At 42.5% G+C, this 22022-nt stretch overlaps 1 protein-coding gene across 1 annotated transcript in view; it reads right to left on the bottom strand.

Moving 5' to 3' along the window:
- Positions 1-8562: 8562 nt before the first annotated feature.
- LOC120438051 (NLR family CARD domain-containing protein 3-like) overlaps positions 8563-22022 on the bottom strand; it is a 39452-nt gene continuing 25992 nt past the window's right edge. Inside the window, exons 7-10 of the mRNA XM_039608510.1 lie at positions 21652-21829; positions 19889-19892; positions 17212-17256; positions 8563-9104 (exon numbers count right to left, since the gene is read on the bottom strand). Of these exons, the coding sequence (XP_039464444.1) occupies positions 8563-9104; positions 17212-17256; positions 19889-19892; positions 21652-21829 (769 nt within the window). The remainder of the gene's footprint in view (positions 9105-17211; positions 17257-19888; positions 19893-21651; positions 21830-22022) is intronic.

Consider the following 22022-nt stretch of genomic DNA (forward strand, 5'->3'; position numbering starts at 1 on the left):
CTTAATTTGATAGACTACTCATACAGTAAAAACCTGGAAACTACAATATTTTCTTTAGATGCAGAAAAAGCGTTTGACAGAGTTAACTGGAAATTTCTATTTGCAACTTTACACAAATTTGGTTTTGGATCCTCTTTCATTAACTGGTTAAAAATATTATATAATTCCCCAACAGCTTGTGTCAGAACAAATGACCAGACATCCTCCAGCTTCTGTCTCCTGAGGGGCACCAGGCAAGGATGCCCACTCTCCCCTTCACTGTTTGCAATTTTTATTGAAGCACTAGCAGCAGCAATTAGACAGAATTCAGTAATTAAGGGCATAAAATGCAAGAATGTGGAACATAAAATCAGCCTTTATGCGGATGATGTGTTACTGTATCTCCAAAATTCACAAACCAATATCTCTGGGGTGATTGAATTGATAAACTCGTTTGCAAAAATTTCAGATTACTCAATTAACTGGTCAAAATCTACAGTCCTTCCGATTAATTGCTCCTTCCATAATTCCTCTTCTACTCCACTGCAATCGGGAAATATTAAATATTTAGGTATTAATGTTTCTCCCAAGCTTGCAGATCTAACTAAATTAAACCATATCCCACTTTTAAAGAAAGTAGAAGGTGATCTGGCTAGGTGGAAATGTCTACCCATATCACTCATGGGAAGGGTTGCCGCTATAAAAATGATGGTCTTACCAAAAATAAATTATTTATTCTCAATGATCCCAACTAAACCGCCACAAGATTGGTTCAGATCTCTAGATTCATATATGTCCAAATTCCTTTGGAAAAATAAGCCCCCACATATAAGCTTAAAAACACTACAAAAGACCAAGGATAAAGGAGGATTAGAACTACCTAACTTTCAGCACTACTTCTTAGCCAAAAGGCTTCAGTTTATCTCAGGATGGATAAAACATACCCTCTTAGATGAACCTTGGCTAGATGTAGAACAAGCACTTTGCAATAATCTAGAGATTTCAGATCTACCATTTATCAGCTCAAACATCGAAAGACATGAATGCTTCAAAAGCATCAACATCAGCTCTTCTCTGACAGCATGGTGGGAGTTTCTGAAGTTGACAGAGTCTTCATTAATCCCATGCAAACATACACCTATCTGGAACAACCCTGACATATTACAAAACAATAATATGATAAACTTTTCAGATTGGAGTGGTAAAGGAATCAAATATTTAGAACATATACTAGAAGGAACAGAATTTATTTCATTTGACAGATTAGTTACACAATATGGGATCAACAAGAAAAGATTTTTACAGTATCAACAAATTAAATCCATAGGAAAAAAGAAATTTAAACCGGGCCAAGTTGAACTACAAACACCACCAAGTGTGGTTCAATTTCTTACTCTTAAAACCCCCAAATTACTATCCAAAATATACAGAATGCTTTCTAAAACAGATGAATCAATATCACTTCCTATTGCAAAATGGGAAGCGGATTTATCAGTTAACTTAGACCAAAACTTCTGATCTCAGATTTGCTTAAAAACCTTTCATCTAATTAGAAATCCCAGTCTTCAATTAATTCAATACAAAATACTACATAGAGTGCACTATACAGGTCATCGGATGTTCAAGATGGGCTTTACGTCTACCAACAACTGCTCACACTGCCAAACCAATTCACCCGACAATTATATCCACGCTCTTTGGTTCTGTCCACCAGTTCTGAAGTTTTGGCGCGAGATATGTGAAGACTTATCGAAGTGTCTGAAATGTAACATTCCAACTTCCCCTTTAGTGTGTTTGTTGGGCAGCTTAGATAATATCACTACAGAAAAGAATATAGCCCATATGGTTTTCACTGCCCTATGCATATCCAAGAAAACAGTCCTCATGAACTGGAAAAATAAAAATAATCTTAATTCTAACCAATATAGAAATTACCTATTAGATTACATTAGTCTTGATACAGCCTCTGCCACCACATCAGATCAATTGCTCTGGGCTACTTTGATCAGCTCCATCACCTAGTGGGGGTGGGGGGTCATAGTTTGGTCCAGCCTTCACTGTTGTGATTGGTGTGGGGGTAGGGACGGACTTAAGGCGTTGGGGGGTTCCCCAGGAGCATCTTCCTTGGGGGGCTCAACCAGGGGTAGCGGTCATGGCCAATTAGGGGCTCTGTTGGCTCTTAGGTGATGGTTTCCTCGTGGCTGCGTGCAGCGGGGCTAGGGGAGGGTCTGTGCTGACGGACGTGGGTTACTGACCTGGTAGCCTGGCTGCCCCTGGGTGGGTCCGGGACGGGCGTGAGGTTCTGGGGGAGCTCCGTCTCTGGGCTGGGGCCCTGGCTGGGCCTCGAGGGCTTGGGTCCTGGTTGGTGTGTTGCCGGGGTTGTGGGCGGGTGGGTGTATGGGGGCCCAGCTCTGGCGCAGGGTGCCGCTGGTGCATCGAGCCACCTGGGGGGCTCTTCAACTGGTGGGGGAGGTTTTTACACCTTGCAAGAGCTCTCCTCTCTTCAGGAACTCTCTCTGCAGGAGGGGGAGATACAGGAGAGGTGGAGGAAGATCTCAGCCTGGGCGTCTATTGTCTTGTGTAGTCTGGAAGATGAGTGGATGATGGAGTGGGTGCAGTTTTCTCCGTGGTGGGGTCAGGTGGACTGTCCCGGGCTCTGTGGGGCCGGGCTGCGCTGCTGCACTGGGCCCCGGTCCGGATGGGCCTGGGCCCCCTTTCCCTGGCGGGTCGCGGAGTATGGGGGTGCCTACTGGGGTCAGCAGGGGAGCTGGCCCCAGGGAGGGGTCACTTGCCCATCCCTTCCTTCCCTCCCCATCTCCAGCTGCCTCCCTCTTCCCGCTCCACCACAATCACCCACACATGCAGGGCCTTGGGGTAGGGGTGTGTCACCAGGGTGCAGAGGAGGCATCCCCTCCCTCTGTCCCCTTCTGGCTGCCTCTGCCTCAATTTTATCCCACAACTTAGACATTCATATTACTCACACTCTCATAACACATACATATAGGATCTTGGGGATGGGCACGCTACAAACCTAACCATAACCTCACCGTAACCCTGACACCAAAACAAAAATGCCTTCAAACTCCATTTTTATCCCCATGAGGGCTCTTGGTCCCCACAGAGATATGTAAACATGTACACACACACATAAACACACACACACACACACACACACACACACACACACACTCAGACAAGGTATTCTTTGTTCACATGTATACCTTTGTAAGATGTTATATGTTAATGAACCTATGCATATTCATGTAACTACAATAAAAGGAGTGCTATGGGGAACCTGGCTGAGAGTCTGACGGAGGTCAAGTGGGTGGAACGACACTTGGCTCCAGACAGGTCTCCCCGTGCACGGAAACATAAAGAACTTGCCTACTCGTGTCTTGCTTGCTGTGTAATCAAATTGTCCTTAACGTTCCAGCGAATAGGTTCAAGCTACGAACCTATCAGATGCCATTTTCAGTAATACATTCTGATAGTTTTTTCAATTAAATATTCCTGAAACAATATGTTCATCAAACTATGACACCTACAAATACATTACTATCGACACTAAATGTGAATTTATAAAAAGTGATTTTTTCTTCAATACAAAAATGAAGATACACAGATATAAAACATTCGTAGGCCGAATGAAAAGTCAGGCCAAATTTTACGGGTACATTGACAGTCTTTATATTCACAGGAACTTAAATGGCTAGAACTTATATCTTGCCCTACATTATAATGTACAGGGTGGGCCATTTATATGAATACATCGTAATAAAATGGGAATGGTTGGTGATATTAAAGTCCTGTTTGTGGCACATTAGTATATGTGAGGGAGCAAACTCCTCAAGATGGGTGGTGACCATGGTGGCCATTTAGAAGTCGGCCATCTTGGATACAACTTTTGTTTTTTCAATAGGAAGAGGGTCATGTGACACATCAAACTTATTGGTAATGTCACAGGAAAAACAATGGTGTGCTTGGTTTCAACGTAACCTTATTTTTTCTTATTTTTCTATGTTCAATCATAGCTTTTCTAGTTTTGTTAATCCTGGAGTGACAGCTTGGTGGTGTGATGGTTCGTGCTGTTGCCTTACAGCAAGAAGGGCCTGGGTTCAAATCCACATTCTGGCTGGTTTGCAGTGTGTAATTAGAGTTATTGCTGATTCTAAATTACCCATGAATGTAAGTGCAAATGGTTGTTTGTCTCTATTAAATCATCAACCCCCATATTGGTTCATTAAGCAAGAGTAGCAGTAATTGGCTTGACTAACAAAGTAGTTGTTCATACAACAAGATTTCATTGCGTTCTCTTGAAGTTTTTAACTTGTGTTGAATGAATTAAAACATTTCACCCTACATACTTAAATAAATCACTTCAAGTCAATGTAAGTATACTATGTTGATCCAAGGTAATCCGATTACATTAAACCACCAAATGCCAAATGTGTTGGTTTGACATGGTCAGAAATCGGTTATTGTACTTGGTTAAATCACGTAGAAAAAGGTGCCATGATTAAATTGTGTTCATCCAACAACAGATTTTTTTGAGTGTAACTAAGGGAGGATTCAGGGTCACCTGGTCCAGCCCTAACTATATGCTTTACCAAAAAGGAAAGTTTGAAGCCTAATCTTGAAAGTAGAGATAGTGTCTGTCTCCTGAATCCAAACTGGAAGCTGGTTCCACAGAAGAGGGGCCTAAAAACTGAAGGCTCTGCCTCCCATTCTACTTTTAAATACTCTAGGAACAACAAGTAGGCCTGCAGAGCGAGAGCGAAGTGCTCTAATAGGGCGATATGGTACTATAACAGGGGTCCCCAACTCCTGGACTCTGGTCCAAATCCAGACCCCAAGAGGATTTTGTCTGGACCACAAAGCAGTTTCTCATTTACCGTGTAGTTGGATATTTTCTTCCTGCCGGCTGCCGTGGCTGACTTTTGAACTGGCTGCACATGCAGCTGTGCGGGTTAGCATCATGCTGGTCCAGTCTCCCAGCCAGCTGTTGGCGCTAATGCACCACCAACTGCCAATAAAACGACAAAGAAGAACAAGCTATGTGGGTATGCGGGTTGATAGATTACTATCTTGGGAGCTTGTGCTTGCTGAGTGGATGAGTGAGCAAAAGAAGATGGCTTTGTCAAAAACACTTATAAAGTTATAAAGAGTGGAAATGTGAAGAGCTATTATGAAATCAAACATAAGAACTTCAACCAAAGCTGTGCGCCTGGGTCTGACGGTAAAACGAGAAGAATAAATGAACGGAGGTATGAGCGAGCTGATAACAGTCTGTGACAGCACAACAGCGAGCATACGAGTGTTCACTGTGAGGACGGTGGATTTTAGGAGAACACAAAAAGACTTTCACTGACTCGAAAATGACAAAGAGGGAATGGAAGCTGCAGCAGAAACACTTTTGTTTTTTAGTTTGGAAGAGAAACAATGTAACACTTTTAGATGGAAACAAACAATGTACAGTGCAACAACATGCCTCAAATCAAAAAGAAATTTAATCCTTACTAAAACTGTAAACATTTGTTGGCCGAATTGAACCATTTGATACTGAAAAATAAAATGAAATAAACTCAATAGATAATCAAAATGAATTCAATCTGATCAGCAACATTAACTCAGGAGCACAATGTATGAAACACTTTAACCTACAAAACAAAAATGAATAAAAAAGTTTGTGCTGATTTCTTTCTTTGATCAAAATAACAAAGTCAGCATTAATGGCTCCAATCAGCACATTTTGCAGTGCACAGCTTTTCAAAGCAGGTTTGAAGCAGGATCCTGCAGCTCTCAGCTCCTGCTCAGTGTTTAGCTGGGACCTGGACTTGGTCTGCAGCAACAGCAGAGAAGCCAGTCTCACAAAGATGAGACTAAAGGAAGAAGAACGCCCACAGCCTTCTGCCCTCAGAGTGGATACTGCTTCTCTACACTCAGCCAGAATCCACTCAGTGCCTGTGATGTGAACTGCAGTCTCAGTGTGGAGTCAGATGTCAATGAACTGGTTCTCCTCTGCAAAGCTGAAACCACTTGGAACTGGTGCTTTGAAAGGATCTCTCACCCAGTCATGCTGGGAACTGTTTTCATGGAAGTACTTTTTAAAGTCTCCCATCAGTGATGAAATATGCTGCTTGATATATGGAGTCACTGAGGCGGCATCATCGTCAGTAGCGTCAACAAATTCATGCAGGTTCTCCAATGAATTTGTGTTTCCTTCATCGAGTCTCCTGCCCCACACTGCAAGCTTTCCAGTGAAAGAGCTGATCTTGGCTGTGACCTGAGGGAGCCTTTGGTCTTTTCTCCCCAAAGAAAGTTTCACACCTCTTACAGGGGAGAAAAGACAAAAGACACACACTCTGGGTCCTTTGTGTGTGAATGCCTCCCTCCAACTTCCTGAGATACTATCTGTTAACAGTATGAGTGTGAGAGACATTGAGACATGCAAAAATTCAGTGGCACCAAGGCATTTATTAAACCCCGATTCTTTTGTCCCCATGATAGAACAGAGAAAACCCGACTCATAGTGGTCAAAACATTTTATATTTCTTTTATTCAATCATCTTCCGGAAGAGAGAGACCCCTGCACAGCCCAAACGCCAGATGCAGGACCTCTAACATTACAAGCTCAACATGTGTCTTATATGATGTTATTTCGGTACTTTACACGTCACACGTGACACACAGTTTCAAACAAAACTCCTTCTCTTCAGTTCCTCTTTTCTGTATCTGATTTATTAATGTGCCTGTGCACTAAAACTTCCTGTGCAGCTTGCAATAACTTCCCCTTTCTAAGGTTTGTTGCCAGGGCAACCTGTCTGAACTTAGTTTTACTCTGTCTGTTCCTCATATTCTGCAAAAACAGGCAGTTTCTAGTCAGCCTCTGTCTGGGCCTCTCATAAAACCATCTAATGAGCAGATAAGCCTTACAAATATCTATTTATTTCGTAACACATTATACAATTAAATTTGAATAATACAAAAAATAAATTCTTCCATACATAATATCATTTGCCAAGCTTCAATAAACTGCTTCTGGAGGAGGAATCAGTGTGCTCCCTTATGGAGCACCACTTATGGTCCATTCATTTTTTGACACAAACAGAGTAAATGTAAGGGAACAGACACAGCACTTTTAACAGCTCGACTTAACCAAAAATCAGCTGTTAAAACAAGTCTATGAAAACGCTTGTTGCACAGTCGAGTTGGCGTAACAGAAAACGAAGCAGGAGGTTTAGCTGCCAGAAGTTTTTAAATAAGAATCATTGAATTGAAACAAAGAGCTTGATTAGTGTTAAAGTGAACTTTATGCCTATCAGAGCTGTGATGAAGATGGAGTTTCTCCAAGCATCAGGAACTAATGTCTGAACAACAATTATTTATGATTGATTCTTTATTAGGGTTTCTGTATACAAGATCTTACTGTCCAACATAAAGGATGAAGCTGGACTCTCACACCACACCAATGGTGCTGTTACACCATCAAAACACTATGACCATATTTTAGTCACTTCACCACAACTCATATCAGGACAGACTGTCAGAGGTTTACTGCCAACATAACAGCATGGGAAAAAAATAGCCATAGAAAAACTACGATTAAAAAAAGCATATACAATGCTATATAGGAATGTTTACACATTTCTAAGTATATTCAAACAAAGCTGTTACCAACATACTGCAAAATATTACTGCGGAAAATGTCTGTGAAAAACACAAGACTAGTTTTAAATGAGGATTGAAGCCTTTGCTGTTTATTAGATGAGCCACATGCATTATGATCCCTCAATACAATCATATTCTGCTTAGAACTGCATTCAAAACTATTGAGCCAACATTTTCAGCTTCTATGGCTGAAACATTTTCAAATGATGAGCTTCCAACAATGAGTGAAACAGTAAGAGCATGTGGAGAGTTTGGAAACATCCCATTAAGAAAGAGAAATCAAACATTTGGATTCATTTTAATGAGCTCACACTGGTTGAAAATGCAGAGGAGCTGGTTGTGAACTGAGCTTCAGAGAAACACAACATACTGATATTCACTGTGAAGCTTTGAGTGGAAAAAGACAGAAAACAACATGTGGATCCTGGAATAATGGGAGCGTCCATCTTTAACCTCCTAGGACCTGGCGTCCACATATGTGGACATCACATTTTTGGTTATTTAGACCCAGATACTCAATTTTGCTCTACAAGGGCCTGATATCCACTTACGAGGACACTATACTACCACTGTTCTATCTAAATTTTGAAAGAATATCCTCATTTTTCTTAGAAACCAAAATTGGGTAAAAAAATTCTAATTCTTTGTTTTTACATTCATCGGGCCTCAGATATGCTCAAATATCAAAGAGAAATTAAAAATGCATGCTGTGGAAGAGTTCGGGTCTTAGGAGGTTAAAGGACTGAAGAGGAAGAAGTTTACAAGGAATCATTTAGAAGAGTTTCAAACATCAACTGATTGAATCCATGAATTTGAAAACGTGTTTGTGAGTGAAAGAGACAGACATGTACAGACTGAACTATCTGTTCAACAGTCAGAGTGCTTCTCTAACAGGAGACACTCTTTACACTCCACTCAGCACAGGGACACTGAGGAACCAGGAGAGAGTCTAAACCCAGGATAAAGGGTTTCAGTGAATGTGGTGTTGAAGGTGTGGAGGTGGATCAGAGTGTCAGAGGAGACTCTGTAGAAGGACAGAGTGCCAGCAGGACAGTCCACATACACTGCTACTCTGTTAGAGACAGTGGAGGAGGAGGAGGAGGAGGAGGAGGAGATGGATCCTTTTGTACTATTGTGCCAGACAGAATGAGGACCATCATCATAGCACCTCAGACTCCAGGACTCATCATTCCATCCAAACACACAGCCATCACGGTCTCCTTTCCTTTTGATTCTTCTGTAACTCACTGATATATAAACGTTTCCTCTCCACTCGACCTCCCAGTAACAGCGACCAGTCAGACCATTTCTACACAGCAGCTGAGGATGAACATCAAATCTGTCTGGATGATCAGGATATGACTGAACCTCCTCCACACGTGTCACCTTCCTGTTGTTGTCAGACAGTTGGAGCTTTGTGTTCACTGTGTTTGTGTCGATTGTGAGTTGACAGGAATCTGATGGAGAGAACAAACACAATCCAGCTGCAGTTATTGATCCATCATCTGTTCATTGATTGACACTTTGATGATGACTCCTGACATGATGAAGATGGTTGAATGTGTGCTGCTTTGTTTTCATGAATCCCATTAAAAACACACTTACACTTCCTCAGACCTGGTCTCAACCATCGGACTCCAGCAGGCTCCACCCTGAAAGGAGGAGGGGGGTCAGAGCAGCACAGTCAGCATGCACACATGGACATTACATGGCTCTCATACACACACTGTTAGACACTGATAAAGGAACAGTCCAACATTTTCACAAATACACTTCAATCAGTTTGTGGACCAAACTGCTGATGATTTGGACTGATCCTGGATCTGTCAGTACTGTATTGAATGTAGTCAAAATCAATGATAGTTATCAATGAGTTTCAGTTGTTCTCCTGAATGAAGTTTGTTCCATTTACAGCATCCAGCCAAGCAATTGCATTTGACGCTTACCATCGGGAACCCTCATGTTAAATTTTTTCGAGTGGAAAAAAGTTAGTTCATCCTCCAGCTTCACTGTGCTAATCATGTGTAGCTAGCCACAGTGTAACACATCATTATATACCAGCTAGCCCAACTTCAGTAACCCTATAAACGTCACTGCTGTTTAGTTTCCTGTCTTCATTTAGGTCAGAAGTGATAGTAGAGCTGTACGTTTGAATTTTCAGGAATCCCTCAGTCAGAATATGGTATATTACAGTGGGATGCAAAGGTTGGGCAACCTTGTTAATAGTCATTATTTTCCTGTATAAATCGCAGGTTGTTACAATAAAAAATGTCAGTTAAATATATCATATAGGAGACACACAGTGATATTTGAGAAGTGAAATGAAGTTTATTGAATTTACAGAAAGTGTGCAATAATTGTTTAAACAAAATTATTTTATCAACGTTTCTTCTGACGACGCTGTCTGTGTCGAGAGCTCAGTGGATCTGCGTTTGACCTATCTGCCTAGGCTGCACTGATGTGCCACGGAATGCTCAATTACATTGGTGGGAACTAATTTGTTAGCGCAGTTAGCTCGTTAACATGTTGACGCCGTCCAGCCCCATGCATGGGGCGATCCGCGGTAACTCGTTAACGGAGATTTGCTCCGTTGTGGCGATAACATCATTTTAATGAGATTAACGCTGACAGCACTAGTGGGAACACAACGAATATGACTGCACATTTACCCCGACATCATCCTAGAGCAAAGACAAGTGGAAGCAGACAAAAACAACAAGCACTCATGCTACAAACTTTACCCAAGTCATTTTGACAGCCGTTATCACATGATTCTTCTTATGGGACCTGATATGTTTAATATGCTGCTGAGAATATACCCCAGAAGAAGCATATAGTATAGCTTTTATTTTGGAAAGACCCATTTCTCAGTAATAAACTCTCTTTTCCAAAGATGAGTGATTTCTCGATCAGATAGATTTATTTTATTTTATTATTTTGTTGTTTCAGCAACATTAAATTTAAAAACTGTACTTTTGAGTTACAATATATATTTATAATATTAATAAACGACAAATTAAAAAGGCATTAACATTTTTTTGTATCAAACTGTGAATTTTGTGTATTGTTGCACCCCTACATATATATACATATATATACATACATATATATATACATACATATATATATATATACATATATATATATATATATATATATATATACATACATACATACATACATCATACATACATACATACACATATATATATATATATATATATTGTTAGGTCTAATTGTTGAATGTTGCAATTGTGTTTCTTAAATTTGTACAGTCTTAGTTCAAGCAGTATTATCAAAGCCATTCCTTTGATCCTGAGCACCTCTAACCACTTTGTGTTGGGGGAGGGTTTTATTGCAGATGCATCCTATCTGAAAGATCTGTTTCTTCTGTTGTAAGCTTCCTGCTTTTACGACCCTTTGGTCAGCAGGAGGTCTCACACACACACACACACACACACACACACACACTCTTACTTATATACAGAAGTTCACACATATACATACAGTGCCTTAGAACCATGTGGGCGTTGCTTTGCTGTGTTTTGTGTGAACTGTCTCTCAATAAAAGCCAGCGAGAGGAGGCCCTCATCGGGGTCATTTTCGTGCTGGACACAGAGGAGGCCTCCCTTGCGCAAGTAATCGATCGATCGCTGACTGTCTTGTTTTCATTCATGATGAATAAGTCTCTAGAATTAGCGGGGTTTGTGGGAACAGACCCAACATTTATTTGGTCCTCCGAGCCGGATCCTAACACATCGCATCCACCGCGGGGAGAGGGAGAGGACGCCACCGCAACGTCTGGGATGATGGACGGAAAGTCCTGGTGCTTTGTTTGTCACCAGGCCGGATAATTTGCGTCTGAACTCCCCTCGGGATGGATGGCGATTGACGGGATACAGAGACTCTTCCCATGAACGGAAACAACACGAACAGTAAGTACAGAAGGCCTTAGAGAGCGGCTACGTGACCCTGCGTTGATCGCAGGTACGGAGCGCGCTAGCCGCGTGAGAGAGACGCAGGCTTCTCCGCCCGCAGGGGCGTGGAGATAACCTAGGTTCGGTAGCTCCGCCGTGAGGAGTGTTCGGAATCTCCGCCATTTGGGGCGTTTGGAGAGTGTCCGACAGTTGGAATCTCCGCCATTTGGGGCGTTTGGAGAGTGTCCGACGGTTGAATTCTCCGCCATTTGGGGCGTTTGAGAGTTTTCAACAGCGCGCGCTAGCTGTGCGTAGACGCAAGCGATAGGCCTATGTTGTGTGTGTGCGGGCCAGACGTGGTCTGCGTGAGTGTGGCTGATTGTTGTCTTGTGTGAGAATAAAAAATGTAAGGCTGCCTTAGAAGGGGATGTAAAATTTATGGAGAAATATTCACGGGCAGCATGCAGTATGTAGGTTGTTGGTGTATTTGAAGGATATTAGTGGAAGTTCAGTGTAAAATGCTTGTAGAAAGAATAACTGTAAGTGCAGCAGGTAAAACAGGGACAGCTAAGCAGAGGAAGGAATTGCAGTTAGCAGTCGCTAAGTTGTGGCTGGAGCAGGCTCAAAAGAGCCAGAGAAGAGCGTGAGAGGCAGAGGTGGAGGAGAGACTAAAGGCTGAGTATGGAGAGGCATTAGGAGCAGCGTTGAGTCCAAAACAGACTAGGCAGGAGAGGAGACAGAAAGGAAAGAAAGTGAACATAAACGTTGCAACCACATATCCATCCCTGACACAACAGAAAAAAAAAAACATATGGTGTTTAAGTCTGCCTTGAAAGAGGATGAAATACACTGCAAAGTTTTATTGGGCAGCACGTGGTGTGTGGATCGTTGATGAATGAAGTGAAATTGTGCTCTAAGCAGAAGTGAGTGTGAGCGTGTCTGACGTCACGGTGTGTGTGAAAAGGTATCCAGCTGGGGCAGACGTGATTCTGCAGGTCACCTGCCCAGCGGACAAAGAAATAACATAAGTTGTGTGGTGAATGATAGCACGAAGAGTGTTTGGTGTTTCTCAGCCTGAAACAGCTATAATGCTACTTTCTGTTTTGGAGAGAAGAACAGTTTAAAAAGAGAGAGAGAGAGATGTGTGTGGTTTTAAGCAGTGATGAGAATAATGAAATGTGATGAGAGGAACACAAAACATACAGAAAATGCATCAACCATACTAACCCTACATGCATACACAATAAATGATACTCATGAAGACCAGACAGCATCTTAAGCATGAGATTCTGTTTGTCATCTTGTCCAAGTCACTAGTAAGATGAAAGTGATACATAGACTAGTGGACTGAATATTATAGGAGGACAGATGACTGCATCATAGAGGAAAACAGAATGCTGATGAGGGGTTTTAAATGAGTGAGCTGATTGTGAGTTTCTGGTGTATGAAGAAGTTTTACCACGGCAAACATTTTTTTGGTTACATGAGAAGAAACTTATTATGTGATGAGACAACAGGGTTATGCTGTATGTTGTGTGTGTGACTGATTGGATGAATGTTTGAGATTGATCTAGCTGTTGATTTGTCTTTTGTTACTAAGTTGAGCCTGCCAAATGGGTTGTTACGATTTATCCCCCTGGCATGAAGAACACATGTCATGACTTAAACAAGGTCTTTCTTTCCTTTGCTTTCCTTTATTTTCTTTATTTTATTTTTATTTTGTTACTTTCATGGTGCACTGAAGGTTTCAGTTGATGATCTCTGTTTGAGCAGATCTGCATGATTAGAACAGAAGCGCTATACGACTCGTCGTCGAGAAAACTGTTGCAAAAGTGAGTTTCTCCAAAAGATTAAAATGGGCTTGGGAGAAAGCCACTTATTTGGGACAATCAGAAAACAAGTCCCTGCCAAAAAGGATTCAGCGACGTAATCCAGTCTAAATTATTTTTTTCTTTTTTTGAATTGACGTCATTGCTGGCAGTAGAAACTTATTGCGTCACGAGAGCTTCTACTGTCAGCAAATAAAAAATGAGTGGAAAAATTGACTGACTGACTTAACACCATTGTGTGAAATTAACCCCCACCTGACAAAGGTGTGGATGCATCTCTGTGTGTGTCTCTGTTGCAGGAACAGAAGGAGACCACAGGAGGAAACTTGGGTCACATGACTATGTGAACTCTGAAAATTTAACCTTTTTAGTTTAAAATTGTCTGTGAATTCACCATGGGTGTGTTATTAACTACTTTGTGTTGCTCACAGAGATTACTGTTTGAAAGAGTGTATACAAATGCGCAGCGCTAACATTTACCTTTCTTTTCACAGCAGATGGTTAATCATGTGATTTGATCATGTGATTTATAGCAGGACACAATTTAATGTGTTTTTTCTACCACAGGATTACTGAGATTTTGTGTGAAGAAAACTGTGGTTACAGGCTGTGTGTTGATGATGAAATTACACTGTGTTGTGGAGAAAATATGAATGTTACAAGGGAGAAGTGAATACAGTGTGACACTGTGTTTGAAACCAGTGTTACTTCTTTTTACAGCGGAGTGTTAACTTTATGACCTTCTTGATCTCTGGAATCTGGATGGCCGACGCCTGACCACCAAGATGAACGTGTGTTTGGCTAATGTTTGTTTTTCTTTAAGAGTGCTTGTAAAGGATTCAGCACAGACAGACAAGTGACAATTGAACAAATGTGCAGTGGTTACAGAATAGTTGAATATGGGGCTCATTAGCTGGCCACTATTGAGCTCACAGTGATAAAATGAGTGGAGTGACATTGCTTAAGGAAAGTCACCGATTAAATTGTGGAATAAATTGGGATGATTCATGATTTGGGACAAATTATGAGAATAATAATAGTGATTTAATGATTGGAGAAAACCTGCACATGATATTTGTCTTTTATGCTGAATACTTTATTACTCATATGATCTATAGCCGGTTGAAAATGTGAAGTTTGATTTAACAGATTTGTCTTCCAGGATACAGGCTCCAGGTGGAGCTGAGAGTTAGACAAGCTAAACATTTAATTGCTGACTAATGTTTTTACACAGGGTTACAGCTTGGAGTGAAGCTGCTCCAAGGACAAACCCTGGAGATTGTTTTAGGAGACTGTGCAACATTCTTGTACATGTCTCATTGGGGAGTTGACACGTGGCGGAAGCCATGTGGCAAGAGGAGTGTCATTTTAATTTGCAGATGTCGTGAGATGCCATGACGAGAGAAGTGACTGAGAGGATCGTCCACAAGACGGAAGCTGAGGCCTGGAGAGAGGCTTCAGAAGGATCAGAGATCGCCTTCAGCACAGAGAGCTGTGCTACTGAGCTTCCAGGAGATCGTCATGAGGAGACTCTGCACAGCAAAATCTTAAAATAAAATGAAAGAGTTTCGACGTTGACGTTGAGGAAGACAACTAAGGTGTACGACGTGCTCTGCCTTTAAAATCTTCAGCAACGTTGAATCATGAGGATTCGAGGGAGCGTGCCAGGCTCCATAAGTGACAGCGCAGAGGAGGTCCAGCGATGGACTTGTGGTTCTGTGAACAGCACAAATGCCAGGTGACTGTGAAATAACTAACAGACTACTGCAGACTAAAATTACATTTCTGTCACCTACAAGACATTTGTCTTTAATGTTACTGTTACTCTCACAACCACATATTACCAAAAAGTGATGCACAATTCTGAATCCGTCAAACCTTTTGCCAACGAAAGAAGAGGGCACTTCTCATGAGTGTAAAGACCACGTAGAGAAGGAGTGTAAGCCGAGGGATGACTTAATAGATGTGCCACTTGGTGAGGGAAAGGTTTGGTTTGTTGGTGGTTGAGTTTTACAACAGTAGAGGGACAAACTAAAACGGGTTTACTGTAGTAGATAGTGAGAAAGTTATCTGTGCAGGACAACTAGCATGTTTTATATTTGCTTGAGTAGCAGAGATGCTAGCTTTAACGGAAGTGTCTAATTCTGCAGAGAAATAAGATGTGACGATATACACTGATAGCCAGTATGCATTTGCTACATTACATTTCTTCGTGGTACAGTGGGTGAGATGAGGTGTGACAGCCTCTACAGGGAAACCTGTAGAACATCCCAAACTCTTGCAAAATCTGCTGGAGGCAGAGTTTTTACCCAGTAGGATTGCCGTTTGTAAATGTGTAGCACACATGTGAGGGAAAGATCCAGTTGCATTAGGGGATGCTTTTGCAGATGAGATCGCGAAAGAGGCAACTTTAGGAGAACATGGTGTTAACGTTTTAGCAGTGCAACGCCAGCAGACGTTGGCTATTATGCGGGATGCACTGGTAGACATGCAGGGCCACTCATCTACTGCAGGGAAACAGTTGTGATTTACAGTAGGAGCGAGCTTGCAGGATGGTGTTTATTATCTGTGTGATAAACCAATACTGCCTTAGAATTTGTATAAGACTGCTGCTATTTTGCGCCATGGGCTTTGCCATGTCGCAACAGGAGGGAGATAATGAGTAAGTTTATACTTTAAGATTAAATACCCTTAAAAAAAATAAAGTTTTGCAGGTCATGTATGATATGTTGCAAGCACAATTCTCGGGGTAATTTGAGACCTAAGAGAGGGAAATTCCCCAGACCCAGTCACCCATTTCAAGTTACTCACATGGACTATAGAGCTGTCCAACTGTAATAACTATGAGTACTGTTTAGTGATAGTGTGTTCTTTTTCAAAGTGGGTAGAAATCGTCCCAACTAGGGAAGCAGATGCCATTTCGGTTGCCAAAGCAATATGTAAGAATATCATTTGGAACACGGGATTCCCGAGACCATTTATAGTGATAATGGTCCACGTTTTGTAAATGAAGTGATTGGATTAATGGCACAACATTTAGGGATAACACAAAAACATCATTGTTTATATCACCCACAAAGTGCAGGGTTGATAGAAAGAACTAATGGAACAGTAAAGTTAAGACTTAGGAAGAGACACGCAGGACATGGTTAAACTGTATAGAATTAGTTAAGATGTATATGAATGTACATGAGGATTACTCCAACAGAGAATGGTCTGACTCGTTGAGATTATATATGTTAGAGCATTTAGAGTTCTAGTCTTCTGTAGTGATGATAGAAGAGCAGAAGAGAGAGCATATTAGCAGATGAGATGCTTAAAATGTGTAAAAATAAAGAAGTCTTGAGAACAAATGATCTGCCAGATGATTCTGTTCTCTACAGGAGCAGAGTCTGAAGTCTGGAGATTGGATGTTGACAAGCCCATGGAGAGGAAGTGCTGGTCCAGTCCACGGTGGGAAGGTCCATATTGGATGCTGCTGACGACGACCACAGCAGTGAAGATTGCTGAAAGGATTACTTGGATACATCAAGCGCACTGCAAGAAGGTGACACACATCCAGGCCAGCTCGGGGTAAGTGGCAGGAAGACCGGGTACAAAGGGGGGGGGAAGCCTCCAGGGCCCCTCGTCTCAATCCGGTGAAGAAACCAACTGAGCCACAGGTACTCATCAGAATGGCTGGGAATGTGCTGTGCGCCTTCTTGTGCCTGTGGACCCAGAGTGGGATGACAGGAGCGCACTGGGACAGAGCAAACCACACTCAGTACCCGCATGGGGTTTTCAACTAACTATTGGTGGCAGTTTGTGAACACAACCACTCACATAAAAAACGAGACCAGTGGTTATGCTTGTGAGGCCACTGTCTACACATTCTTCTGGACTGTGGCCATATAGCATCACTGAGAGTGAGACAGTTTGTTGGTTGCCGTAGCAACACATCCAGGAGTAAACATACTTGGAACATTGCCAACTTTTCAACTTCTGAACCTGAATGGACGATTGATTCACCAGTAGCTGGGAAGGTGAACTGCTCTGGTACGACAGACCTGCTAGTCCGACTCAAAGTATCTGACTTGCTGCAGGACATTGAACAGCTAAATGAACTGGAAATAGGCCAGTTGCTTATGTGTATGAAGGGCAATGGATTAGTCCAAGTTGGAGATTTACCATGAAATCTGAGCAACGTCACCTATTCTTTGTGTCCTCTGCAAGAAGGATGCAAACAGAGAAGCCTTTTGTCTACATTTACATCATGAACACTTCTAAGCTGGTTGAGGTTGTGAGCCAAGAAGATCAAAACAGCTTGATCCAATTTCCTTTACAAAGCTTTTCCTGTGGTGACAACAGGACAGGAGAAGAGTTGTAAATGCAGATAATTCACCAGTTGACTCTAACCCCCACAGGATGCCTATAGTGAGAAGATCTGGGGGTGTTGATAGGAGTCATAAAGAAGGGTGTTGACCAGGCTACAGCTTTGAAGTTAGCTGAGAGCCACATGGACAAACAATAAAGTCAACTGATGTGTTTGAATGTCTATGTCTGTATACAGTTGTATTGTAGTGACATATGATTTTTGAGAATGTTGATTCTTCTTGTTTGACTGTTACATTCAGTTGTTTACTTGCAGGAATACAATGAATCGCACGACAGGAATAGATGCACCACAAGGCTGGAGAGCTTGGTGAATGTCTGGTCCTTGGTGGCATCTTCTTTTGAAAATATTAATTCCTGTTTTTGGACTGTTGACACTGATTCGCTTACGTATAGGATGTAGTTTACTGTGTATGAGATCAATGAGAAGCAGGTTAACTGCTTACATGTATTAACTGTGAACTTTTGCATCGATAGAAGGTGAATGAAGAGGAGTTGTGTATGAATGAAATCTACACTGACACTGTCCAAACAAAGGGTGCATAAGTTGAAATTTAAGTATATACAATGACAAAAAGGGGGGAAATGTTAGGTCTAATTGTTGAATATTGCCATTGTGTTTCTTAAATTTGTACAGTCTTAGTTCAAGCAGTATTATCAAAGCCATTCTTTTGATCCTGAGCACCTCTAACCACTTTGTGTTGGGGGAGGGTTTTATTGTAGATACATCCTATCTGAAAGATCTGTTTCTTCTGTTGTAAGCTTCCTGCTTTTACGACCCTTTGGTCAGCAGGAGGTCTCACACACACACACACACACACACACACACACACTCTTACTTATATACAGAAGTTCACACATATACATACAGTGCCTTAGAACCATGTGGACGTTGCTTTGCTGTGTTTTGTGTGAACTGTCTCTCAATAAAAGCCAGCGAGAGGAGGCCGGATTTGGGGGTCATTTTCGTGCTGGACACAGAGGAGGCCTCCCTTGCGCAAGTAATCGATCGATCGCTGACTGTCTTGTTTTCATTCATGATGAATAAGTCTCTAGAATTAGCGGGGTTTGTGGGAACAGACCCAACATATATATATATATATATATATAACTAGTAGCTCAGTGTTCCAACATTCGAAAGAAGGGACTGCTCTCACAGCTAGAGATTGACGAGGTACAACATAAATGCTACGGCAAGGAGGAGTCAGGACGCCAGGTCAGGGGAGATATCATCACCCCACCCGAGATTGGGTACATAGCCCCAAGTGCGATAGGAGAAGGATCGTTGAGTGCGAGAGGAACTGACCTGAAAGATAGGATCATGGCCAAGCTTGAAACCTGGATCCCCCGTAGCCGGTTACCAAGATTACGTGAAGTACCCTCAGAAGGTCTGCTAGATGATGTTAATGCAGCACTACGGATGATACCTACAACCACGATTACCGACACTAACAAGCTGATCTACACTACGGCAGCAGTGATCAGTGAGATGCTTGGCTACAAGTTGAACAGCCACAAGGGGCAGTACCCCCATGGAGAAGGAGGCTAGAGGGCAAGATCAAAGTAGCACGAAGGGAGGTTAGCCAACTAACGGAGTTGCAGAAAGGCGCGACAAAGAAGGTGCATAAGAAATACAACAAGCTGTCCATACCTGAGGCCTTGGAAACTGCCAAGCAAAGACTCACAGCCTTGGCCAGCCGCTTGAGGAGGTACACCAGAGAGATAGAAGGCAGGAGAATAAACCAGCTGTTCTCCACAGAACCAGCAAAGGTGTACTCTCAGTGGCAAGGAACAATAATAACAGAACAGCACCACCAAGGCTGGAGACGGAGCAATACTGGAAGAGCATATGGGAGAAAGACACAACCCATAACGGCAATGCTCAGTGGCTAGTGGATCTGAGGGCAGACCATAGCGACCTCCCTGAACAGGGTCCAGTAACCATCACAGTGGCAGACATCCAAGAAAGGGTCTCCAGTATGAAGAATTGGACAGCACCAGGCCCCGACATGGTTCACGCCTACTGGCTGAAGAAGCTGACTGCACTCCACGAGCGTCTGGCAGCACAAATGAACCAGCTGCTAGTTAACGAGAGACACCCAGAATGGCTAACCAAGGTCGGACGGTCCTGATCCCCAAGGACCCCCAGAAGGACCGGTCCCATCCAACTACCGACCAATAACCTGCCTCAGTACTACATGGAAGCTCCTGTCAGGCATCATATCGGCGAAGATGAACAGGCACATGGGTCAATACATGAGCGGGGCACAGAAAGGGATTGGCAAGAATACCAGAGGCGCAAAACACCAGCTACTGGTAGACAGAACAGTCAGCCGAGACTGCAAGACCAGACTGACCAACCTGTGCACAGCCTGGATTGATTACAAGAAGGCCTATGACTCAATGCCCCACAGCTGGATACTGGAATGCCTAGAATTGTATAAGATCAACAGGACCCTAAGAGCCTTCATCAGGAACTCAATTGTGATGTGGCACACAACACTAGAGGCCAACTCCAAGCCCATAGCACAAGTCACCATCAAGTGCGGGATCTACCAAGGAGATACTCTGTCCCCACTGCTGTTCTGCATAGGCCTGAACCCCTCAGTGAGATCATTAACAAGACTGGCTACGGATACCGACTCACGGAACGGAGCAGTTGTCAGCCACCTCCTGTACATGGATGACATCAAGCTGTATGCCAAGAGTGAATGAGACATCGATTCACTGATACACACTACCAGGCTATACAGCAATGACATTGGAATGTCATTCGGACTGGAGAAGTGTAGTCGGATGGTAACAAAGAGAGGGAAGGTAGTCAGAACTGAGGGGATTGAACTACCAGAAGGCAACATTGCAGACATAGAGGACAGTTACAAGTACCTGGGGATCCCGCATGGCGAATGGGAACCATGAAGAGACCGCTAGGAAAGCTGCAACCACCAAGTACCTGCAGAGGGTCAGGCAAGTCCTGAGGAGTCAGCTGAACGGTAAGAACAAGATCCGGGCCATCAACACCTACGCCCTGCCCGTGATCAGGTACCCTGCTGGGGTAATAGGCTGGCCAAAGGAGGAGATAGAAGCCACTGACATAAAGACAAGAAAGCTCCTTACCATGCATGGAGGGTTTCACCCCAAGTCCAGCACCCTGAGGCTGTACGCTAAGCGGAAGGAAGGGGGCCGGGGACTGGTGAGTGTCAGCACCACAGTCCAGGGGCTCAGAGAAGAGCTCGAGAGGATGTGGAGGGTGAAGGTAACGGTGGTCCCCGTGGTAATCGGAGCACTAGGTGCAGTGACTCCCAAGCTAGGCGAGTGGCTCCAGCAGATCCCGGGAACAACATCGGAGATCTCTGTCCAGAAGAGCGCAGTCCTGGGAACAGCTAAGATACTGCGCAGGACCCTCAAGCTCCCAGGCCTCTGGTAGAGGACCCGAGCTTGAAGGATAAACCGCCCGCAGGGGCGTGCTGGGTGTTAAGTTTATGTATATATATATGTATATATGTATATGTATATATGTATATATATATGTATATATGTATATATATATATATGTATATATATATGTATATATGTATATATATATATATATATATGTTTATATATATATATATGTTTATATATATATATATGTTTATATATATATATATATATATATATATATATATATATATATATATATATATATATATATATATATATATATATATATATATATATATATATATATATATATTATTTATTTATTTATTTTTTTTCTTCCAGGTGTACGAAAACTGTTCCTGTATGTGATGGTTCATGTCTCATCTGCATTAAACAAACAGGAAGTGAGTGAAGGACACAGGAAATTTTTTCCAGCTCTTCCTCCTCTATCAGACATTCTCAACATACCTGAGAGTGTCCAGTCTCCAGCCTGGATCCTTCAGTCCAGCCGACAGCAGCTTCATTCCTGAGTCTCCTGGATGATTGTAGCTCAGGTCCAGCTCTCTCAGATGGGAGGGGTTGGAGCTCAGAGCTGAGGCCAGAGAAGTACAGCCTTCCTCTGTGATCAGACAGCCTGACAGACTGCAGACACACAAAACACAACATTCTTCTTTCTTTTCTTTTTTTTCCCAAATACAGTGCCATCCATTCATCTGATTCAGTTAAGCCTTATTTATGATGTGACATAACAGATAACACATTTGTTTACCAACTGAAATCTGCTTTTGGTAAAACTAGGAACAACAGGTACGTCTGCACTCAGTTCAATAAGAAA

This window comes from Oreochromis aureus, linkage group 3, assembly GCF_013358895.1.
Source record: "Oreochromis aureus strain Israel breed Guangdong linkage group 3, ZZ_aureus, whole genome shotgun sequence".
NCBI classification, from domain to species: domain Eukaryota; kingdom Metazoa; phylum Chordata; class Actinopteri; order Cichliformes; family Cichlidae; genus Oreochromis; species Oreochromis aureus.